The sequence below is a fragment of the Salmo salar genome, chromosome ssa09, assembly GCF_905237065.1.
Source record: "Salmo salar chromosome ssa09, Ssal_v3.1, whole genome shotgun sequence".
NCBI classification, from domain to species: domain Eukaryota; kingdom Metazoa; phylum Chordata; class Actinopteri; order Salmoniformes; family Salmonidae; genus Salmo; species Salmo salar.
Window position 1 is genome coordinate 48,723,499 of NC_059450.1, and position 12,383 is coordinate 48,735,881.

At 46.5% G+C, this 12,383-nt stretch overlaps 1 protein-coding gene across 1 annotated transcript in view; it reads right to left on the reverse strand.

The window, feature by feature from the left end:
* Positions 1-1,514: 1,514 nt before the first annotated feature.
* Positions 1,515-12,383, reverse strand: part of LOC106611426 (presenilin-1) — a 28,413-nt gene continuing 17,544 nt past the window's right edge. The window contains exons 7-12 of the mRNA XM_045724967.1: positions 7,008-7,106; positions 6,642-6,740; positions 5,047-5,050; positions 4,763-4,941; positions 2,701-2,819; positions 1,515-1,677 (exon numbers count right to left, since the gene is read on the reverse strand). Coding sequence (XP_045580923.1) covers positions 1,531-1,677; positions 2,701-2,819; positions 4,763-4,941; positions 5,047-5,050; positions 6,642-6,740; positions 7,008-7,106 — 647 coding nt within the window. The 3' untranslated portion in view covers positions 1,515-1,530. The remainder of the gene's footprint in view (positions 1,678-2,700; positions 2,820-4,762; positions 4,942-5,046; positions 5,051-6,641; positions 6,741-7,007; positions 7,107-12,383) is intronic.

Consider the following 12,383-nt stretch of genomic DNA (forward strand, 5'->3'; position numbering starts at 1 on the left):
CTGGAGTTCTGATGGATGAACAAAGCAAAATTCTATGTTATTGATCTGGGAAAAAATTGTTTATTATTTTATCTAACTAGGCAAGTCAGTTAAGAACAAATTCTTATTTACAATGACAGTGTAGGAACAGTGGGTTAACTGCCTTGTTCAGGGGCAGAACGACAGATATTATACCTTGTCAGCTGGAGGATTCGATCTAGCAACCTTTCGGTTACTAGTCCAACGCTCTAACCACTAGGCTACCCTGCCGCCCCTCCACTCTAACCACTAGGCTACCCTGCCGCCCCTACACTCCAACCACTAGGCTACGCTGCCGCCCCCGGGAATGACGAGAAAAAAAAGTTTACCAGTTATTCTAATTACCATCAGTTACATCACTATGTCACGTGACAGTCTGTTAGAGTAGGTCAAGGCCTAAACCGTCAGTTTAACAAAGTCCCCTCTGAAGTCCGACCCCTTTTCAGGGGGGAGAGTGCCAGGGTTCTTCTCCACCTCTGTTTTGGGGGTTTGTGTGGGTCTCCAAGACGACATTAGAACAATGACAATAGTAACCATAGAAATAGTCATCATTCTACACTGAACAAAAAACCATCAACGTAACATTGTAAAGTGTTGGTCCCATGTTTCATGAGCTGAAATAAAAGATCCCAGAAATGTACCATATGAACAAAATAGTTTATTTCTCTCCAATGTTGTGCACACATTTGTTTTACATCCCTGTTAGTGAGCATTTCTCCTTTGGCCAAGATAATCCATCCACCTGACAGGTGTGGCATATCAAGAACTGATTAAACAGCATGATCATTACACAGGTGCACCTTGTGCTGGGGACAATAAAAGGCCACTCTAAAATGTGCCACACAACACAATCCCACAGACATCTCAAGTTTTGAGAAAGCGTGCAATTGGCATGCTGACTGCAGGAGTGTTCATCAGAGCTGTTGTCAGAGAATTTAATATTCATCTCTCCGCCATTAGAAAATTTGGCAGTATGTCCAACCGGTCTCACGACCGCAGACCACATCAACCCAGGACCTCCACAGGACCTACTGCTCTTTTGTGGGGGGAAAAAACTCATTCTGATTGGCTGGGCCTGGCTGTCAAGTGGGTCGGCTGCGCCCCAGTGGGTGGGCCTGGCTGTCATGTGGGTCGGCTGCGCCCTTGCCCAAATGTGAAATCCATAGATTAGGGTCTAGTGGATTCATTTCAGTTGACTGATTGTCCTCATATGAACTGTAACTCAGTAAAATCGTTGAAATTGTTGCGTTTATATTTTAGTACAGCTCTGTGGTGGTGGTACGCACACCTGTACACCGTGACCTCCCTATAACTTTAGAGGACTGTCTGTGGTGAAAACAAGCAGCTTTCGGAAGAGGGAGGCATATCCATCACTTTTTAAAACGAGGACAGTATGAACCAATCTAAAGCCATCATTGTTAAGCGCTTGAACCACAACAAGAGTTGCCGTGGGGACTGGGGGACCCCCCCCTCCCCTTCCTCCAAACCCACTCTTCTGTGGGGGGGGTCCTGCTAAATGTAGAACTGGTGCAGAGCCAGCTGGTCCATAAAGGGTCTGACACAGTGGTCTGATGCGAAGTAGAACACCAAGCCAAAGAATATTGAGATAGGGAGGGCCTTCTTAAATACAGCCAGGAGAAGAAGAGTCAAACACAGGCCCTGTGGAGAGAGGAGAGAGAGAGAAGAACAGATTAGTCAGACAAAAGTAAAAAGGCAGAGAGAAAAACAGACTATAGTGAATGACTAGTGAGCTTGAGACAGATAAATAATACATAGCTATGAGGAGCTTCCATACAGCTATTTGTTTGTATGACGGATGCCCGGCCAAACTGAACAATCAGGGGAGAAGAGTCTTGGTCAGGGAGGTGACCAAGGACCCGATGGTCACTCTGACAGAGCTCTGGATTTCCTCTCTGCAGCACTCCACCAATCAGGCCTTTATGGTAGAGTGGCCAGACGAAAGCCACTCAGTAAAAGGCACATGACAGCCCGCTTGGAGTTTGCCAAAAGGCACCTAAAGGACTCTCAGACCATGAGAAACAAGATTTTCTGGGTCTGATGAAACCAAGATTGAACTTTTTGGCCTGAATGCCAAGCGTCACGTCTGGAGGAAACCTGGCACCATCCCTACGGTGAAGCATGGTGGTGGCAGCATCATGCTGTGGGGATGTTTTTCAGCGGCAGGGACTGGGAGACTAGTCAGGATCGAGGGAAAGATGAACTGAGCAAAGTACAGAGAGATCCTTGAAGAAAACCTGCTCCAGAGCGCTCAGGACCTCAGACTGGGGCGAAGGTTCACCTTCCATCAGGACAACGACCCTAAGCACACAGCCAAGAAAACGCATGAGTGGCTTTGGGACAAGTCTCTGAATGTCCTTGAGTGGCCCAGCCAGAGCCCAGACTTGAACCTGATCTAACATCTCTGGAGAGACCTGAAAATAGCTGTGCAGCGACGCTCCCCATCCAACCTGACAGAGCTTGAGATGATCTGCAGAGAAGAATGGGAGAAACTCCCCAAATACAGGTGTGCCAAGCTTGTAGCGTCATACCCAAGAAGACTCGAGGCTGCAGTCGCTGCCAAAAGGTGCTTCAACAAAGTAGTGAGTTAAAAACTGTTTTTAGAGAAAGAAAGAGAGAGAAAGAGAGGTGTGTTACTGTGGTAATGAGTAGTTGTATACTCACAATGAGTATGGCTACGAAGCAAGCCAGAGTAGTGTTCCAGTCTCCACTAGCTGCAGCCGAGGCCTTCCCCACCAGCATGCTGTAGAAGATGAAGTCTCCTAGACCCAGCTTCACTCCCCCTGGGAATCAGAACCATGTTATAACACACTGACCCTAACCCTGTAACCCTGTAACCCCAACTCTATCCTCAACAACATACTCTGTAGAAGATGAAGTCTCCTAGACCCAGTTTCACCATACAAAAAAAAAAAAAGATTACATTTTTTCCCTCCCAATTCTATCCGTCATGTTGACAGATTCAAATTTTCTGCAGGCAGAACCTCTGGCTGTTTGTGTGATACTACAACATTGTAACATAGTCACAGGACAACACCACGGACATGCAGAGCTTTCAGAAAGTATTCATACTCATTGACTACATATTCCACATTTTGATGTGTTACAACCTGAATTCAAAATAGATTAAAAATATATTTTTCCTCTCACCCCATCAACACACAATACCCACATAATGACAGTGAAAACATGTTAAGACATTTTTGAAAATGAAATACAGAAAACCTCAAATTTACATAAGTATTCACACCAGTCAATACATGTTAGAATCACCTTTGGCAGCGATTACAGCTGTGAGTGTTTCTGGGTAAGTCTCTTTAAGAGCTTTTCACACCTGGATTGTGCAACATTTGCCCATTATGCTTTACAAATTTCTTCAAACTCTGTCAAATTGGTTGTTGATCATTGCTAGACAACCATTTAAGTCTTGCCATTGATATTCAAGCCGATTTAAGTCAAAGCTATAACTCGGCCATACAGGAATATTCACGGTCTTCTTGAACCAGGTTTTCCTCTAGGATTTTGCCTTTGCTTAGTTCCATGCCATTTCTCTTTTATCCTGAAAAACTCCCCAGTCCTTAACGATTACAAACATACCCATAACATGATGCAGTCACCAGTATGCTTGAAAATATGGAGTGGTACTCAGTAATGTGTTGTATTGAATTTGCCCCAAATACAACACTTTGTATTCAGGACAAAAAGTTACTTGCTTTGCCACATTTTTTGCAGGTATAGAGCGGTGTCTGCGGTATAGAGTGGTGTCTGCGGTATAGAGCGGTATGTTTACATTTAGCAAGCTTCAATGCCTATTCTAATAAAACATTCTACACTACTATGCCCCAAAGAAAGTGTTTCTGTTCTGCTCCGTAACGTTCCGGTTCTGCTCCGTAACGTTCCGGTTCTGCTCCGTAACATTCCGGTTCTGCTCCGTAACATTCCGGTTCTGCTCCGTAACATTCCGGTTCTGCTCCGTAACATTCCGGTTCTGCTCCGTAACATTCCGGTTCTGCTCCTGTTCTGCTCCGTAACGTTCCTGTTCTGCTCCTGTTCTGCTCCGTAACGTTCCTGTTCTGATCCTGTTCTGCTCCGTAACGTTCCTGTTCTGATCCTGTTCTGCTCCGTACCGCTCCTGTTCTGCTCCGTAACGCTCCTGTTCTGCTCCGTAACGCTCCTGTTCTGCTCCGTAACGCTCCTGTTCTGCTCCGTAACGCTCCTGTTCTGCTCCGTAACGCTCCTGTTCTGCTCCGTAACGCTCCTGTTCTGCTCCGTAACGCTCCTGTTCTGCTCCGTAACGCTCCTGTTCTGCTCCGTAACGCTCCTGTTCTGCTCCTGTTCTGCTCCTGCTCTGCAACGTTACTGTTCTGTTCCGCTTCTGTTCTGTAACTGTTCTGTACGGCTTCTGTTCTGTTCTGTAATGTTATATTACAGTTCTGCAACATTACTGTTCTGTAACGTAACTGTTCTGTTCTGCTAGGTAACGTTACCGTTCTGAACTACTTCCGTTCCGCTACTGTAACTGTTATGTACTGCTTCTGTAACGTACTGTTCTGTACTGCTAATGTCCTGTAATGTAACGTTTCTGTTCTGTTACTGTTTACCGTTCTGTTACTGTTTACCGTTCTGTTACCGTTTACCGTTCTGTAATATTACTGTCCTGTCACCGTTCCGTAATGTCACCGTTCCGTAATGTCACCGTTCCGTAATGTCACCGTTCCGTACTCACTCTCCTCGTCATCATCGTCCATTATGGGTGGTCTGTCAGAGGGGCGCTGTTGGATCTGCCGTCGGGTCTCGTCCGTGGACTGGAGGGGCCCCAGCTGCTCCTGATTCCCCATCCAGTTAGGGGTGAATTCTCCGTCATCCTCAGGGGGGCTGGGCCCAGGGCCAGAGACGGGGGGGCTGCTGCAGTGGAGAGAAGAAGTCAGATATTATTATTGTTTTAAACACTGGAGATAAAAAGCCATAAAAATAGTCATGTTTTTGGGGTGCCATTGGGCCAGGGCTAACGGGGCTGCAGGGACAAGGGGGTAGAGATGAATCAACTATAATACACTGGAAGTGGCTGAGGGAGTCTGGGCCCCGGGCCATGGGGTGATGGAGAGGCATTTAAATAAAACCGTGGAGAAGACAAAGGAAGGTTTTTAAGTATCTTGCTCATGAGCACAACTCATTGAGATTTTGAAAGTTGACAGTTCAGAGCCCACTTTCTAAAGCTAAATCAACATACTATTTAAAAGAGAAAGTTTTAGTGGACAGGTGAAGAAGAGTCACCTTGACTATCAGGCCGAGACCCCCCCCCCCAGGTGAAGAAGAGTCATCCTGACCGACTATCAGGCCGAGACCCCCCCCCCCAGGTGAAGAAGAGTCATCCTGACTGACTATCAGGACGAGACTCTCCCACAGGTGAAGAAGAGTCACCCTGACTGACTATCAGGCCGAGACTCTCCCACAGGTGAAGAAGAGTCACCCTGACTGACTATCAGGCCGAGACTCTCCCACAGGTGAAGAAGAGTCACCCTGACTGACTATCAGGCCGAGACTCTCCTACAGGTGAAGAAAAGTCACCCTGACTGACTATCAGGACGAGACTCTCCTACAGGTGAAGAAGAGTCACCCTGACTGACTATCAGGCCGAGACTCTCCCACAGGTGAAGAAGAGTCACCCTGACTGACTATCAGGCCGAGACTCTCCTACAGGTGAAGAAGAGTCACCCTGACTGACTATCAGGCCGAGACTCTCCTACAGGTGAAGAAGAGTCACCCTGACTGACTATCAGGCCGAGACTCTCCTACAGGTGAAGAAGAGTCACCCTGACTGACTATCAGGCCGAGACTCTCCTACAGGTGAAGAAGAGTCACCCTGACTGACTATCAGGCCGAGACTCTCCTACAGGTGAAGAAGAGTCACCCTGACTGACTATCAGGCCGAGACTCTCCTACAGGTGAAGAAGAGTCACCCTGACTGACTATCAGGCCGAGACTCTCCTACAGGTGAAGAAAAGTCACCCTGACTGACTATCAGGCCGAGACTCTCCTACAGGTGAAGAAGAGTCACCCTGACTGACTATCAGGCCGAGACTCTCCTACAGGTGAATTAGAGTCACCCTGACTGACTATCAGGCCGAGACTCTCCTACAGGTGAAGAAAAGTCACCCTGACTGACTATCAGGCCGAGACTCTCCCACAGGTGAAGAAGAGTCACCCTGACTGACTATCAGGCCGAGACTCTCCTACAGGTGAAGAAGAGTCACCCTGACTGACTATTCAGGACGAGACTCTCCTACAGGTGAAGAAGAGTCACCCTGACTGACTATCAGGCCGAGACTCTCCTACAGGTGAAGTAGAGTCACCCTGACTGACTATCAGGCCGAGACCCCCCCCCCCCCCAGGTGAAGAAGAGTCACCCTGACTGACTATCAGGACGAGACTCTCCTACAGGTGAAGAAGAGTCACACTGACTGACTATCAGGACGAGACTCTCCTACAGGTGAAGAAGAGTCACACTGACTGACTATCAGGCCGAGACTCTCCTACAGGTGAAGAAGAGTCACCTTGACTATCAGGACGAGAGTCTCCCACAGGTGAAGAAGAGTCACCTTAACTATCAGGCCGAGCGACGGGTGCTTCTGTTGAGTTCTTCCTGGTCAGTGGTCTGTGTCCGAGGCCAGTGTCTGCCATGTTGACCAGCCACACCATGGTCGCTGGGGAGAGAGAGAGGTAGATGCATTAGCTAGGCAGCTATGGGGATTTGAGGTGGTAGAAGTTGAGCTGGAAGACTGTGGCAGACGCTGATAAAGGCAAACTGTCATACATCCTCAAGATATCATCTGTACACCAGATTCACTGCCTTGTCTCGTATAGTATAAAGTAGAAACAGCAGTGATAGACAACTGTAAAGCAAAGCAAGAGGGTCATCAATAGCATGCAAAGTACCATTAAATAAAGGTGTGATGTGACGTGTGTCTTACAGGAGTAGATGAGAGCTGGGAAGATGGGTTCGTTCCTCTCCTGAGCTGTCTCCACTAAGATACGTAGAGGACCTTTCGGGCAGAGCACTGCTAGCAGATCTATGGAGGGAGAAACAGGGGTCGTATTCATCACAGCACCGCTGGGAGGGAGAAACAGGGTCGTATTCATCAGAGCACTGCAAACAGATCTATGGAGGGAGAAACAGGTTCGTATTCATCAGAGCAGATCTATGGAGGGAGAAACAGGTTCGTATTCATCAGAGCAGATCTATGGAGGGAGAAACAGGTTCGTATTCATCAGAGCAGATCTATGGAGGGAGAAATAGGTTCGTATTCATCAGAGCAGATCTATGGAGGGAGAAACAGGTTCGTATTCATCAGAGCAGATCTATGGAGGGAGAAACAGGTTCGTATTCATCAGAGCAGATCTATGGAGGGAGAAACAGGTTCGTATTCATCAGAGCAGATCTATGGAGGGAGAAACAGGTTCGTATTCATCAGAGCAGATCTATGGAGGGAGAAATAGGTTCGTATTCATCAGAGCAGATCTATGGAGGGAGAAATAGGTTCGTATTCATCAGAGCAGATCTATGGAGGGAGAAATAGGTTCGTATTCATCAGAGCAGATCTATGGAGGGAGAAACAGGTTCGTATTCATCAGAGCAGATCTATGGAGGGAGAAACAGGGGTCGTATTCATCACAGCACCGCTAGTAGATCTATGGAGGGAGAAACAGGGGTCGTATTCATCAGAGCAGATCTATGGAGGGAGAAACAGGGGTCGTATTCATTAGAGCACATCGTAGAAAAACGATTTGCAACAGAAAATAAGAACAAGCGTTTATTGGACAAGCTCAGGTAGCCACTCCCTGTTTTCAGTGCGTTTTCTTCCATTTGGTGCCTAATGAATATGACCCAGAACTTTGAGTCAGGATAGAATAGTGTTGGAGCCAGAACAGAGGGCTCTTTGAGAGAACAAGTAGAACGATGTAAGTAATGGATAATCAACGAGGGGCTAAGCGTTCTATTGAAATTAATGAACGACGTGGAAGGTGTGTTCCCTTGACGCGCTAGCGGAGAATAATGAACAACGTGGAAGGTGTGTTTTGAAGCGCTAGCGGAGTGGAACTGACCTTCCACGGAGTTGCATTATTTTCCAGAGAACACATAAAGCCCCGAGTTGATTCTCCCTTTTATACCGTGGCTATAGTTTAATGTGTTAATATGCCGGTAGAAATGTGTTCAACATCCACCGAAGTAGCTAGCGAGTTTATTAGATAGCTACAGTAGTTGCCGTGGTAACCAAACAGACTTGCTAGCTTAGATAACCAAACCATCGGTCCTAGTTTGCTATTATAAGAATCGAATTCAACAATACCAACACTGTTTTCAATTTGACTTTTGCTTTCAAAAGCAGCTCCAACAAAACATGTAAAAATGAACAACAGCCATTTAATTCTACCATGCAAATATACCGTGCGCTATAGAGAAAATAATCCATGCTCTAGAACGCCCTTCAAGCCTATCAGAAAAGAGTATCTACAATGCCATGGTATAATTAAGCAATAAGGCACGAGGGGGTGTGGTATATCGCCAATATACCACGGCTAACAGGCTGACCGTGCGCGAGCGTTGCAAAATACATTTTGAAATTTATGTTATTCAATTATTGCACCCACACTGCTCGTCTGCGTATTGGTTTATAGAAGCTGGTACCCACGTGCCATCTCATTGGTTATACCCATGTGGGTGATTGAAAGACGAACTGTTTCGCCGGTTGTTGTGGTAATACTATGAAAGTGTAGATGCCAATCACCATATAAGTTCAAAGATGAAAAAGCCTGGAAGGAGGAGAGATGACTAGAAACAATTCGGTTGACCGTTTTATGTGTGGATTAATTGTCGGAGTAGAGGACCTTGTGCATTTCAGGTAAAATAACAACTCAATGTTTATATCCCAGGACAAATAAGCTAGCAACAACAAGCTAGCTAAATAGGACAAATTAGCTAGCAAGCGCAAGCTAACTATCCATAAATGTTTAACCTCGACCTCGGCGTTACTCTGGACCCTGATCTCTCTTTTGAAGAACATATCAAGACTGTTTCAAGGGCAGCTTTCTTCCATCTACGTAACACTGCAAAAATCAGAAACTTTCTGTCCACAAATGATGCAGAAAAATGTATCCATGCTTTTGTTATTTCTAGGTTGGACTACTGCAATCCTCTGCTTTCCGGCTACCCGGATAAAGCACTAAATAAACTTCAGTTAGTGCTAAATACGGCTGCTAGAATCCTGACTAGAACCAAAAAATGTGATCATATTACTCCAGTGCTAGCCTCTCTACACTGGCTTCCTGTTAAGGCAAGGGCTGATTTCAAGGTTTTACTGCTAACCTACAAAGCATTACATGGGCTTGCTCCTACCTATCCTTTCGATTTGGTCCTGCCGTACATACCTACACGTACGCTACGGTCACAAGACGCAGGCCTCCTAATTGTCCCTAGAATTTCTACGCAAACAGCTGGAGGCAGGGCCTTCTCCTATAGAGCTCCATTTCTATGGAATGGTCTGCCTACCCATGTGAGAGATGCAGACTCGGTCTCAACCTTTAAGTCTTTACTGAAGACTCATCTCTTCAGTGGGTCCTATGATTGAGTGTAGTCTGGCCCAGGAGCGTGAAGGTGAACGGAAAGCCTCTGGAGCAACGAACCGCCCTTGCTGTCTCTGCCTGGCCGGTTCCCCTCTCTCCACTGGGATTCTCTGCCTCTAACCCTATTACAGGGGCTGAGTCACTGGCTTACTGGTGTTCTTCCATGCCGTCCCTAGGAGGGGTGCGTCACTTGAGTGGGTTGAGTCACTGACGTGGTCTTCCTGTCTGAGTTTGCGCCCCCCCTTGGGTTGTGCCGTGGCGGAGATCTTTGTGGGCTATACTCGGCCTTGTCTCAGGATGGTAAGTTGGTGGTTGAAGATATCCCTCTAGTGGTGTGGAGGCTGTGCTTTGGCAAAGTGGGTGGGGTTATATCCTTCCTGTTTGGCCCTGTCCGGGGGTATCGTCGGATGGGGCCACAGTGTCTCCTGACCACTCCTGTCTCAGCCTCCAGTATTTATGCTGCAGTAGTTTGTGTCGGGGGGCTAGGGTCAGTCTGTTATATCTGGAGTATTTCTCCTGTCTTATCCAGTGTCCTGTGTGAATTTAAGTATGCTCTCTCTAACTCTCTCTTTCTCTCTCTCGGAGGACCTGAGCCCTAGGACCATGCCTCAGGACTACCTGACATGATGACTCCTTGCTGTCCCCAGTCCACCTGGCCGTGCTGCTGCTCCAGTTTCAACTGTTCTGCCTGCGGCTATGGAACACTGACCTGTTCACCGGACGTGCTACCTGTCCCAGACCTGCTGTTTTCAACTCTCTAGAGACAGCAGGAGCGGTAGAGATACTCTCAATGATCGGCTATGAAAAGCCAACTGACATTTACTCTTGAGGTGCTGACCTGTTGCACCCTCGAACAACCACTGTGATTATTATTATTTGACTCTGTTGGTCACCTATGAACATTTGAAAATCTAGGCCATGTTCTGTTATAATCTCCACCCGGCACAGCCAGAAGAGGACTGACCACCCCTCATAGCCTGGTTCCTCTCTAGGTTTCTTCCTAGGTTCTGGCCTTTCTAGGGAGTTTTTCCTAGCCACCGTGCTTCTACACCTGCATTGCTTGCTGTTTGGGGTTTTAGGCTGGGTTTCTGTACAGCACTTTGAGATATCAGCTGATGTAAGAAGGGCTATATAAATACATTTCATTTGAATTGATTTGATTTAATGCTTTTCGACCTGTCCCCAAATTCATGTAATTGGTTCAGAGTTTGTTTTGATATTTTAACCTGCGTGTCATGATCGCGTTTGGGGGACAAAAATGTACGCGCGCAGCCGGTTTGGGTTCTGTGTTAGGGCTGTTCTTACACACAACGCGGTGTGCCTGGATACAGCCCTTAGCCGTGGTATATTGGCCATATATCACAAACCCCCGAGGTGCCTTATTGCTATTATAAACTGGTTACCAACGTATTTAGAGCAGTATAAATAAATGTTTTGTCATTCCCATGGTATAACGGTCTGATATACCACAGTTGTCAGCCAATCAGCATTCACGGCTGGAACCACCCTGTTTATAATCTGAGGTAAAGAATGGCTGAGAGAAAAACGATATACCAACACCAATTGCAAGGATAAAAACAGAGCTTTAAAATCAGGACAAACATTGTTCAGGGGAAATTATGTTGGACCCAAAACACAGGGCTCTTTGACAGACAGACCCAAGTAAAAATCCTAGTAAAAAAATGGAATCAGAGTTAAAGAATGACTGACTAGCTGGGGTGAAAACTCTAAACTCTACACCAACTATCCCTGGGGTCCTCTTGTTACTAGCTCTTAGATCTCACAATATCTGTGGTCTGCTACCGCAAGCTGACCACTGGCACTGTTACAGTCAATAAACCGAAACTGACCACTACTGTACTTCGGTCTGCTGGCCGACATGCTGACCACTCCTCAGGTTAAATAAACCTACTACAATGACCACTAACTACACTGTTGTGCCAAGTTGACCACTCCTGGACATTATTCTCAGACAGTGTCTGCGTCGGAATTTAACCCTATTCCCTACATAGTGCACTACTTTTTGACCAGAGCCCAAGTCCAAAGTAGTGCACTATATAGGGAATAGGGTGCCATTTGGGACTCACATACACTGTCTGTCAGGAAGGGAACAGCTTGCTGAAGAAAATGTGGTCTTTATCTAAGGTTGTCTTGACCTTAGCTCTCACCTCCACTTCCTGTACCTCATGGGTGTTTCCTGTTTGTTGGCCAGTCAGATGGGTTGCTGGGGGGGGTCACTTGTCAGACCCACCACCCCAATCCCATTGTCCTACCCAGAGTTTTTACATATCTTTTCATTTTCAGACCCACCACTCCCTCACAGGAACACTTGTCTTCCCACAAAAATGTCTTAATTTAATCTCTGAGCCTGTCAATATCATACAGACCATTATAACTTTTAACGGGATACTTCCCCAGAGTCAGATATACTTGTGGATAGCATTTTTATGTCTTTACATCCAGTATGAAGGAAGTTAGAGGTAGTTTAGCAAGCCAATGCTACTTAGCTTTTGCGCAATGACTGGAAGTCTATGGCATCTACTAACATGCTAGCAGATACCATAGACTTCCAGTCATTATACTAAAGCTAGTTAGCAATTGCGCTAGTGCTAGTTAGCAGCTTCCATCAAACTGCACACAGACATAAAAACGTTATCCACGAGTTCATCGGACTCTGGGGAAGTAGAGAAAGGGCCTCATTGCCAAAATCCCCAAAGTCTCCATTT